Source organism: Physcomitrium patens, chromosome 6, assembly GCF_059467195.1.
Source record: "Physcomitrium patens ecotype Gransden chromosome 6, ASM5946719v1, whole genome shotgun sequence".
Classification (NCBI taxonomy): domain Eukaryota; kingdom Viridiplantae; phylum Streptophyta; class Bryopsida; order Funariales; family Funariaceae; genus Physcomitrium; species Physcomitrium patens.
In genome coordinates, this window is record NC_143415.1 from 4849420 (window position 1) to 4861769 (window position 12350).

Below are 12350 nucleotides of genomic sequence, written 5' to 3' on the forward strand. Positions count from 1 at the left end.
AATGTTATAAAATTCAAAGATACCTAACATATTAGCTTAAAATTGTTGTTTGGATATATTACCTTCATTGATCATCAAGATGAGAGAGAGTATTAGTATAAATTTAGAAGTTACTAATGATAGAATGTTATCTTTAGATTGTTTGAAGATAAGATGAGAATTGATAGTTGCCATTATACTTGACAATAAAAGTAACCACCTACGATAACAATGAAGGGATATATATATATATATATTCTACTCTAGAAGTAAACTATGTACTTGTTTTCTTAACATTATTCTTTGACAATATGAAGTTATTTATTTGGAGTATTTCTTTTCACACCCAATTCCGAGAAGTTGATTTCAAGACGAATTCAAGCACAAACAAACATGAGGTCTTTGGTTGGACATGCAGTTCATCAAAGCACTTTTTTCTATATATAAATAAGATTAGGACATCTAACCAAATTCTAAACTACTTGTTCTTTGATTTCTAGAAATATAATTAGGATCAACTATGTCAGGAGATGAAAAGATACTGCTATTGAAAAAAGCAAACCAGATAATGTTTAGTCCAACCTATCCATATTTTGATAGAGAGGACGATACTTCAGATACATACAGTCTACTAAACGAGAGCCCATCCAACACATCATGCACCCTAGCTGGTGTAATTAAGTTGAATTTTTGTTAACCAAATAAATCACTACAGGGAGCCTTGGTTACATAAAAATTTAAGACATTCAGACACAAATTGTCATCAAGGCTTGAGGGAAAGAAACATAACGCAAGGATGCGTACAACGAAGAGTTAAGCTGTTCTGGAAGAATGTCAAGAGTTTGTCGTTAACGTGCAGAAGCAGTTAAAAATTCGTATTCCAATTCATGTGGAGAAATAGACCAGGACACCCAACCAGCACCCTTGAGAATTGGTATAAACAATGAACAGACATCGGACAGCCACTCCCATTGGCACTGAGAAATTTGAAGCATACTGTAGCAAAATATCCAACCGACTAATCGTGTTACCATGCCTGAGTAGTCAAAATTTGTGTGATGTGTAACACGGGATCAATCAACTACACATTTGGTGGCAAAGGTGCTTCACAAACTCTAAAAGATTGTGCACTCGATATTTGAAAAAAAACGTTGTAGGCTTGGATGAAAGCACGAATATTTAAAAGACTTATTCACTAAGAGACTCAATCCTCATGAGACCATTGAGCTAGCTCACCATGAAAGCAACACCACTGTTGACCAAAAGAATCCTTCTGGAGACGCATATTCCATTTTCTGTGCATGAAAAGTACCACTATTCTCATCTAAATATTTTAGGATTCAGGATGTCCACATATGAATATCACATCGAAAGTTCATGATCGTCATCAGATCATTTATATCACTTCTAAGGTCTGTCATTTGCACCGTCACGTTGGAAAGCAAAACACTCCCACAAGCTGACGAGAATGTTTTCAGATTCGGTGTCTTGGTCGGTGAAGTAGTGATAATTGAAGAAAAAGAAAATAAAATATTCAAGTCTATGCTGCCACCCTTGTCACCAGAACACAAGTCTTGTCACGTTGCATGTATTTAATAGCATCACAGACATCATAGATTAACTGCAGTGGACCTTGACGTAGACTTCCCAAGAGTAGTGAAAGCGTGCATCCTATAGCATTAGCGACTTGCTTGTTGAATGCTACATCTTTCCACGTGTCAGTTCCAATGAATCATTTGAATAATCAAAGAGGAGTATATTATTAATGTCGAAATTTGCTGATCGCACTCTCATTTATCGATTAGCTAATTCCAAATCCTGAAGTTGAATTTCCATATGTACATATGATGCGATCCTTTCGCAAAGTTGCCGTCCCTAAGAGAGAGTTGTCCATAATTAGCCTGCAACACCGGCAATTTATCTGCTCCTGTTCCTTAACATCGACAGCTCCGAGTTTTCTGATATAATAACGTTTAGATCTAAGCGTGGCAACCGATCACTTGAAACACTTCGGATGTCATGAACAGTCCACGACCCTTCCTTTCTTAGTTTTACAGATTAAAATGCCTCTTATGGTTTTCATGCGCTGTTCTTTGAGTAAGCTTCTCAGAGAATAGCTTATCCTGCTCGGGCACGGGGTTGGCAAAGAGATTTCATGCGTTTCTGGTAAGAACACGATATCTAGGTGTAATTAAAACTTCACTCCGGTGAAGAATGGGATTGATTTCTTAGAAGTTTTGTGCGTGTGATAGTCGACGAGATTGATTGTGATGTAGTGAATAAAGACCGACAGAGGGAGGAAAGCTATTCCTGGCAATTTGCTGAACTGTTTGATAACATCAAGAGGTGATAAGGACAACATTCAAACACAGCTACGAAAACTAAAGCTGGGGAAGAACACTGCACAAAACCCGTTTGTCGAAAAGTATCGAGGAGATTGAGATCCGCATACCAGATCTGGACATCGTGAAGCACAGAGTGGTCATTTCCAAGCCATCTCTGATACTGCTAGAAAATTGGAGATGCACCTTCGATAAAACGAGAAACAATAAGGTTAGCAGCTGCATCGACCAACTCCGGTCCCCAAATCATAGAGCTGGATTACAACTGCTTACAAGACGCACCAAAGTAGTGAAAAGATAACGGACATGTCACATCTTTCTCAAATTCAAGCCATCTCCAACACCGGTACTTCATAACAAGCCAGATGCTTCCTGTAGCAGTAAAACAAAACCACAACTCATCCAAGAGTTTCACATAATATCATAAAACAGAATGACTAAAAAACTAACCAACTCTTTCATTCAATGTGTTAGTAGGGGTAAAATCTAGTGTACAAATGAGGACATGTTTTCAGTTATCTTCTAAAAACATCTAATAAACAGTCATGAGTCATCCATGTCATGGTCGTTGTCGTTGTCATCTTCATAATACTCCTCCTCCCTTTGGATGTGCTTGTCCTGTGTGTGTTCTGTATTCATGTAAACACAAAAGCCACTCAGACATTACCATGACCATGCTTCAAAAAACGATTGGCAAGTATAGCTTCACAACGAACAAATAATTCGGTATTAAGTGATTAATTGTTTATAGAAGCGACGTTAATGACATCAATGACCGAAACTTCCAAACAGGAAGACTAAGTCAAATTTGCAGTTCTAATTCAAGCAACATTCCCAACTCGGAGCCGCAGATGAGATGCCATGGAAAATAAAATTACTTACGGTCCATGCGCTCGTCAGGATTCAATTCATCCTCATCAAACTCTGGTATATAAGTGTCCGGAGGTACCTGCTCAAAAATGGTAACGACTTCAGAGGGATTTCGAAGCACACAAGAAACGCAACTGACGGAGTAGACAATTACTGTTTCTCACTACGCATTTTGCAAGCTTGTAAGAACCTTGGACTAATGTATAAGGGACTTAGTCTAACATAGGAGAAGACCGAAAGGTAAAACCGCAGCTGTCGCTGCAAATCACTTGCTAAAACAAATTTGCTAAAATCAAGTGACAAGTCCACACAAATACTAGCTCATCATCAGAATACAGGATAATACAGAATTAGAATACAGGATCGAATGACGTTGACATATACCTCGTGCATTTGAACACTAGGTGCATGAGCAATTCTCCGTAAGTTCTCCATAACCTGCTGCTTGATAGTGCTCAGGTAGGTCTTACCGTTCAAGTTTTCCTGTTACAAAAAGTACACAAGCAATGTAACACAACTGCTTAAATAAAATCTCTACAAAAGATAATAGCACATAGTGCCAGATTATTTATTGATAACAACCCTCAGGCAAACTGATGAACACAACTGAGTATTACCATGTGATTTCCTGATGTGGTCTTCAAAGTGCAATCTGGTTTGAAATACTTCAGGTAGTCATTGTCAGGAATTTCTGCGAATCGGAACTTCCAGTAGTCAGCATGGAACAAATGAAATGTGCAAAGGGGATTTCATCTATACGGTCTGCACATTAAGAGCATAAACGAAAAGGTGCAACAACATCGATCACTGATTCAAAACAAGGCAGGTGTGCAGAAGAAAAAGTGATGACTACGGCACAGATCACAAGGATCTTAATAGAGCTACAAGGTAACACAAGAAATAAATACCATTCGGCAGCTCAGTATCCACAAGAACACCAGTCTCCACTGTCCAACAGCGTGCGACATTCTCCTTGGTGTATCCTCCCCCACCTGTCACCTAAAAATGAAGAGAGAAATTGACACATATAGTAAATTAATGAAGAGTACTATCCAATTAGCATTAAACTAATTACGAGTATTAACAAATTGCTAAAATATGCCGCAAGGTGCTTATACCAGTAGCCGATAAAGTAACAACAGATACAGAAGTAGTGTATGTGAAGCAAACAGGAGCTGCTCACAGCTAGTAGAAGCTGATACAGATCACTAATACACATGTGAAAACGGATTTTGGCAATATTGAGCATGACAACCAATGACCCTCTTTTCCTTCTTTTTCCTAATATATCTTATATCAAGCTTAGACATTCTTTATCACCTAAAATAGAAGTAATGGAATCAGTGAAGAAGAACTTACCAGAAGGGGTATGTTGAACTTCTTCACAAACTTCACACATTCCGAGTGTCCTGTGAAATATTATGGCACATTAGCACGATAATAAAGTAATAAAAGCACATTTCCTCTACCCAACAGAATATTATTGAGCAAATATCATTTGTTGGGTGTTGAACGCAATAATGGATGCAATTCAATTGATTCATAATCTCAAAGTTGGAACCCCTATCCATCAACTACATCTAACATAAAATAAAGGGTTATGAATTTTTTCCAGACAATATGGTTCTCTGTCACAACATAAATGACTCTCTATTTCCAATATGTAGCATATGTTACACAACACAGATTCAAACCTAGAAGAGCCTGAGTAAACAGGACATTCAAGGATAAGAGTTCACTATGAAGTTAATAACACTAAAACCCAACTTAATGACGTATTCATAAGCACTTTAGTGATGCCTCACTCAAAAACAGTTGAAAAGAGCGTTCATCCATACCATCAATGGAAAGATTGAAGCAGCCTAAACGATCCCCTGCAAGTGAGTCAGCTCCACATTGCAGAACAATGGCACCAGGTTGATAAACTTCCACAACCTTTTGGATTACCTGCAATTATTACGATAGAAATATCAATCGAGAGGCTTGGGCACAAGATATTAACTACCGAAGTCCTAACCAGAACCTCAACAGATAAACACACGAACAATCGGAATTAGAGCACACAGGTACCCACCACGCGAAACATCCGTATGAAATTTGCGTCATCAATGCCATCTTTTAGCGGCACGTTGATTGCATAATATTTTCCTTCTCTCTCTCCAACGTCCTGCAAAATCTCGAAATTAATTACGTGATAATGCTTAAATACCCCTGTTTCTTTCTAAAGAGCACAAGCTAGCATAAGCCACCTCAAATCCCGCCATTGATTTGAAAGTATAAAATGTAATTAGTTTCGAATAAAATCTTTGTGCCAACCCTAAAAAGATCGTCGCAGGATTTTACCTTTACATCCCCAGTGCCTGGGAAGAAGTAGTCTCCAAATTTATGAAAACTAACGGTCATTACTCTGCATAATATCACACAGCAAGGTTCGCAATAAGTTTTAATGTCCAGCAAATGTGACAGCGTTTCACATGAGAATGATGACTACACGAAGATTAAAAGGGCAATAAGCTTGACATCTGTTCATGAAGCAGGTAATAGCATCATTTTCCTAGGAGATGAAAAACGGAAGTGGAATGAATATATACAGTACCATCCAGATAAACGCTGTACCTGTCAGTAAGATAAAACGCTTCTTCTACTCCGTCTCCATGGTGAATATCTATGTCAATATATAGCACGCGAGCGTGATACTTCAAAAGTTCTAAAATGCCCAAAACTAGGTCATTCACGTAACAAAATCCAGAGGCTTCACACTTCTTTGCATGATGTAAACCTCCAGCCCAGTTGATGGCTATGTCACATAAGCCATGGTTCAGACGATGCGCGGCATCTGCATCAATCATGCGAAAGTGAAAAACTCATCAAAGAAATTCCGTATCATAATAAACTCATCCATCAAGAATGTTCAATAGTTGTTGAATTGAAACATAATTTGATGTAGTCAACAAATAAATAAATAAATAGTGGCCGTTTCTTCGTAATGCTAAATACGGTACAACCAAGCATGAGAGGATTTGCACAAGCATCAGTGTCTAGATAGGGTCTAAGACTCACCAATAGTACCCCCAGCATAAATTTGACAAAATTCAAAAAGGTTGTCAAAAACAGGGCAATCCTCCCCCATGTTATCTGCAATTAATCAAGGTAATCTACCATCAGGTAAAGACAAAATATCGCATCAACGGCAACAGAATTCTCTAACAAATAGATAACACTTCAACAATACATCTTCGAATGACGAAATAGGTTTAAAGAAGATAATTCTAGCATTCACTACACCCCTACAATACATCATGAATGATGGGAAAAATCAAAAATTGCAGATATATCTACGTTGCTTGGGAAGCAGGTAAACGACAAAGACATCAAAATATATTGGAGAGTCATCCAGGGCCCTGATAACGTACATCTTATCAACTCCGCTGCATACTTTTCCTGAGATTCAGGAGTAATTCGGCCGAGAAACTCAACATAGTCAACAGAGTGAAACTGCGCGAGTTCCACTGGGTAGGCTTTGTGGGGTCGCTGAAAATGAGAAAAAAGCAAGACAAAACAAAAAAAAACAAAAAACGTTATCGTTGAAAAAGAATTGGCTTCAGTACGAAGCATCTCATCCTACAGCTTCAGTAAAGCAAGACTGCGGTTGACGTCAATCTCAAGTATTGTCGTGTTTAATACAGAAAGTAAGATGGCTCCACATAGACACCCTTCACAGACGTTTGTGCACACAGACTCTAAATGATCCTTTACACTTATATATTGAAGTTCTCGGTTGTAATGAGAACTCCATTAAATACGCAACCATCGGTTGATATCGAAGTAATCATATGACTAGACAAAAGAATACTTAGGAGAAGCAAAAAGCTCTTACATAAATCTCCATCTTGTTGTGAAGTCCATAAGCAAGGACGAGACTGTTTGTCATACACAACCGATGGGGCTTCATTGGATGGTTCGGCCCATAGTACACACTACCCACGTCCCCTGTACACAAGAAGTTCCTCGCCTCAGTCACATGAACTTCCTGAAACTTCCAGAAAAGGCCGAGGGAGTGACAACATAATGCTGAAAATGGCTTACAAATCCGCAAGTAAAGAGTTCCTCACAAAAATCACTTCAAAAGATAATAACCAGAAAAGCGTCACGACATGCAACAACGAAATGCACAAAACTAGAAAATTCACACTTTTGAACAAAACAATTAGAGCGGTTTTGTGGATATCCAACATGTAGACAACATACTCCTCCAGGAGCCAAACAATGCAAAGGCAGGTATGCTGACTCCTTCAGCAGGAACTGACGTTAGGGAGAAATGTTAAACCTTCATCAAGGGTTGGCAGTATAACATCAATCAGACGTGGCTCTAACAAAGTTGATGTATGAGCAGTTAGAAATTTATGACCCGTAATTCGAGGATCCTACCGCGCTTTTCTAGTGTTCTGCGTCACGTAGGTCATACTCAGAGAAGCGGGCTCCGCAAACAATATGCGAAAGAGGATCACAACGATTATCCTTAAGGAGTTTGGTGATTGTACTTTCAATTGGAGGCCACGGCCTTCACACTGCTTGCAAGGGTTCATTTTAACACTATTCCTTGATTCCTTAACCTTCTGATGTACTTGACGCTTTTGCGTTTGGTACAGCACAAGTGCAGAAAACCTTGAGAGCATTCGGATGTTGCCGAAACCCTACAAAGCCAAAATTATCTACCAAAAGATACGTACTCAACCACCTACCTTTTCCCTTCAACTAGCGTCCCAGTTCGAAGAGCAACCTAACCAAATCCTTCTAGGTCTCAACCTCAAGAAACAAAAGCCGCTTTAAAGTGCCTCAATGTTTATCACTCAACCCAAAAAAGACAAACTACACACAAACCACGCTAAGCCTCCACCTCCACCTCCACCTCCACCCCCACTGAAAAACACATGATCCTCCATCTCTTCTTCGATAACGAAAACCTTTCATTCTCCCAACCCACTCACAATTCGGCAAACCGCGACAGAAAACACACCATCTCACAGAACCCCACAAGACCCAAAAAAACCCGCAACCTCGCAACCAGTTGCGAAACAACCCAACTCCTACACCGGCTGCAACGACCCCCCCAACAACAATCATCGCCCAAAAATCTCACCATCGTAAAAGTACGAAACGCGATCCTTAACAGGCATAGTGGACGACGAGGCTCAGCAAAGCGCTCCGGACGAAAGTGGGCAATGATCCTCGTTACGTATACATTCTCCAGCACTGCGAACATCCGGGTGCGACCCAGCGGGAGGATCAATTCATCTCAGGAAGTGCTACTCATGAAGCTCGTCGCTCACACCCTAATACATGGAACCCCCCCCCCCTCCCCCCCAATAAAAAAACCCCCTCCAGAGTGTTAGTTCGTTGTGTATTGTGCGTGGTTACTTAGTGGTGCCATCGCCTGCTGCTTCCACGGAAGCTGCTCCGACACTTCCTCGGTCTCCGTTCTGGCCCTCTTCGCGAACTTGCGAACGTGTGAACGTGTGTTCCCGGGTTCTTGTCGTCGATTGTTCCCGTCTCCACCTTCTTCTAATGCGATTCGTATTCGTGTCGTATATGTATGTGGTGGATGATACGGTAAACATTCGTGGTTGTGCTATTGAGCGATCCAAAGTTTCTATATTGCTAACGATAACATAATTTTTTAACTTCTTTTTCTATCTATAATTTTAAATTTTTTTGTTTATGCATATAATTATTATGATAATTTTGTAATAACAAAATTTGTGTTGCACTAATATTGTATTTGCTACAATAAATCTTACTCAAATCTTTTTATAATAGTTTGATTTCTTATTATTATTGCTTAGACTTATTGAGGTTTGAAATATACATATATATATATATATATAGATATGTAACTAAATATATTCTCATCATACATTAAATTACACATTTTATTCTGGTGTAAATAGAATAGATTCATTCTTTAAAAGAAGAGTGTTTAAAAACACCAATTCAGACCTAATAAGAGTTGAAATTTCACTTCTTTGCTTTCTTTGTAGATGATTATGAAGCTTCATTTGTCTTTACTTCAATTGCAAATTTTATAATTTTTGGCAATTTTGTGGTCGTCACCAACTTTGGAGCGTTCTTTGACAAAGTCATCTTTCTAATTGTTGGAGATTTTCTTCTTGTCACATGCTTCTTTATAGATGCTAGAATTACTACTAAGTTTGTTGCTGATACATATGGCTTTGTTTTGGTCTTTTTTGACATTGACAAAGTAATTTTTGTGGAAAAGTGGTTTTACATTGATAACTTTAGATGTCTTTGCATTTAGCTTTGACATCTTTAAAACTTACACAACCTTCACGGGCTGTGCACTTGAGACTTTGACTTTTGATGCAACTCTCTTAGCACTTTTGGTCTTCATATAACAAGCACCAAGTTTCTTAGTAACTTTTGCCTTTGCAATAGATGCCTTTGCAGCAACTTTGGTGGTGTTTGGAGCCTTTGCTATAATTTATTTTAAATTTGATAGCATTGTTTTTGAAAATTTAATCAATAAATTTTAATAAAAAATATACAAGCAATATTACTAAATATTATTATAGCTTTTGCTACATGTGTACTTTTATCCAACAATGATGCATTAAACATTGACATTCTTGTAAGATCCATGATGATGATTTTGAAGTTAAAAAAAGATTTGAGCCTTCTTTGTGCAATTTTGGCATAGTACTAGGGTATTGTAAGAATCATTTGGGATTTTCTAGAATCACAATCAAGATGTAGATATTATAATAACTCATTCCAATATAAGATCTCATTATCTTATTTTTGGATACCATAGCTTTGAAGTATGCCAATAGTTGATTCTCTATCAAGCCTTCTTCATACTTGCTAAAATTGAAATAAGCTTGCGAATGGATTTAGATACAATAACATCAATCATGGCATCCATGTTGTCAAACTCACAAGCTTGCACCATCACGTTCTATTCTTTAAGGATTGGACTATTTGTGATGCCTTTGAAAAATATTTTTGTACTTCAATGCCTCAATAAATGACCTTGGCTCCAAACAAAAGCTAGACAATTCTATTCCTACTTCTACTTAGCAATAAAGTGTCAAATTCATGTTATGAAATTCCATTGCATTGTAGAGTATGTTGCATCTAACAACAATGCATGGTGATAATTTTGTCATGGATTGAGAAATTTTTCTATAAGAATAGAAGATATTTAATTATTGTGTAATTTAACAAGGTTGTGATATAAGTAGCTCATTATCATAGATATATTATATATGAGACCAAACAAGAAGTTGAACCAAAAAGCTTCAACATGAAAGCTAATAAGAACTTCATTAAATTAGATGAGTGTAAAATCAATATCAAGAAGATAAGCTAGAGCTCTAAGAGATATATTGTTGAGATTCAAGATCTCCTCAGCCTAGATTCTTATATACATTAGGTACTAGAAAGCTTCTCAAGAAACTTTTATGTTGTTTGAAGATGAAGCAATCCTACGAAGCTATTTGGACAACTTCTTTAATTTTCTTAAATTTTTTTAGGATTTGCTAAAATATTTTAGAATCTTTTAGAACCTTCTAAGAATCTTTTAAGAATCTTTTAAAATCTTCTAAAATTTAATGGAATATTTTTAAAAATATTTTAAAAATCTTCTTATTGAATATCCGTAACACTCATCTACTATGGCATTTGAGTTGCAAATTGTGATATAAAGGTAGATCAAGCTATGTTAATCATCTTAATCTTGATAAAAAAATAAGACATTAGTTTGAATATGAGGTATGCACATGTAAAAGCATTGGGATTATACAAAGTATAACATAGAAGAAGGAAGAGAAAAAAAATGATTTCTAATGATAATAATATCAACAAACATATAAATAAATTTTTTACTACCTTCATTTCACAAAGTTCAATGTTCAATGCAACATACAATGTATGTAAAAGACAATGACATAGTTACTTTAAGTTCAACATTTTTAAAAGAACAAACAAAACAACAAAAAAATTATCATGGATATGTATGTTCACTTTAATAATTACCTAAGTATTATGAATAGATAAAAACATATAAATTTGATATTATCTGGTAAAGAAGCTTTATAAAAGCTCTAAAGATATGATTTCACTTTTATACGTGTGTATAAATGATTAATAGGTTAGAAACTTAGCCAACAAATTAATCATGTATTATACATATTAATAGCTTATGGTACAAGCTAATAATGTGGCATGTATATATAAGAAACTTGTCTTGTAAGTTAAGACACTTGTCTTGTAAATTAAATATGTCTTGAAGGTCTTATAGAACATTACTATATAGCTTCTAGTTAGATAGTATATGTGGATGCAAGAATGCAGCCTTCTTCACTTTTGTTAATGCCTTTTTAGTCTTTTAGTCTTGTTTCAAGTTTTTTTAATCTTTTTGTCTTTAGAAATAGCCATTATTGTTTAATATTATACCATCTTTGAGTGATTTTCTAGCCTTTTTGAATAATATAAGAATGTATTGATCTTTTTATTCTTTGAGATTCATGTCCTTGACAGTATGAGAAGAGTACTAGCTCAATATGCTTGTATTATTTTTAGAAGTGAGAAGACTTCTCACTTCTGTTGTTGTGTTTTGAAGGTTGTAGACTATCCATTGTCAACCTAATATTTTAGTTCTCTAACTATAATTTTTTTCATTATAGAGAATAAACTAAAATTTTTTGTAGAAATTTTTATTTGACATTAGAAGTTGCAGATTATTCTCTTTTAATTTCTTATAGATTTTTTTTGAGTTTTTTAAAGAAGAAAAATTTATGGATCCTACTTTGAACAAAAATAAAAATAGATTTGCAACTATTACAGATCTTCACAAGCTTATCAATAATCTTAGAGTAGAAATCTCACATATTTTTAATGTCAACGATGGAATTAGTATTCTAACTCCTATGGAAGAGTTCAACAATAAAGTTCAAAGTTTATACTAAAAAAATGTGCAATTGATAGAAGCAATTAGATCAAGTTTACAACTAAATCCAAAAAGTCTTGATATTACAAATATAAAGAAGACAAGATTAAGTATGTCGAAGAAGGTCAATGGAATAAGATCAAAATTTTAAAGATTTCTACAACAAATAAAATTCTATCTGAGGTTACATTCTT

At 36.2% G+C, this 12350-nt stretch overlaps 1 protein-coding gene across 3 annotated transcripts; it reads right to left on the minus strand.

Moving 5' to 3' along the window:
- Window positions 1–2671: 2671 nt before the first annotated feature.
- LOC112283954 (histone deacetylase 9) lies at window positions 2672–8486 on the minus strand. 3 transcript variants are annotated; one of them, XM_024523374.3, is made up of 14 exons: window positions 8332–8486; window positions 7069–7181; window positions 6605–6722; window positions 6252–6326; window positions 5808–6027; window positions 5535–5598; window positions 5266–5358; window positions 5030–5138; window positions 4551–4600; window positions 4100–4190; window positions 3809–3882; window positions 3576–3674; window positions 3204–3270; window positions 2672–2950 (listed from the first exon to the last, which is right to left on the minus strand). In XM_024523374.3, exons 1-14 carry the CDS (start codon window positions 8366–8368, stop codon window positions 2865–2867), a joined length of 1296 nt encoding a protein of 431 aa, XP_024379142.1. In that variant the 5' UTR covers window positions 8369–8486; the 3' UTR covers window positions 2672–2864. The 3 variants fall into 3 exon arrangements, with proteins under 3 accessions (XP_024379142.1, XP_024379143.1, XP_024379144.1); XM_024523375.3 differs by lacking the exon at window positions 8332–8486 and adding an exon at window positions 7519–8321; XM_024523376.3 differs by lacking the exon at window positions 8332–8486 and adding an exon at window positions 7934–8109.
- Between the last annotated feature and the right edge of the window lie 3864 nt (window positions 8487–12350).

What these genes read in the sequence shown, in the direction of transcription:
- LOC112283954 (XM_024523374.3), bottom strand. Translation starts at nt 8,368, where the DNA reads ATGCCTGTTAAGGATCGCGTTTCGTACTTTTACGATG. An exon ending in TGCAGCGGAGTTGATAAGAT is followed by an intron (nt 6,327 to 6,604) that starts GTACGTTATCAG and finishes GATTAATTGCAG; the next exon opens with ATAACATGGGGGAGGATTGC. An exon ending in TCCTGACGAGCGCATGGACC is followed by an intron (nt 2,951 to 3,203) that starts GTAAGTAATTTT and finishes ACATGAATACAG; the next exon opens with AACACACACAGGACAAGCAC.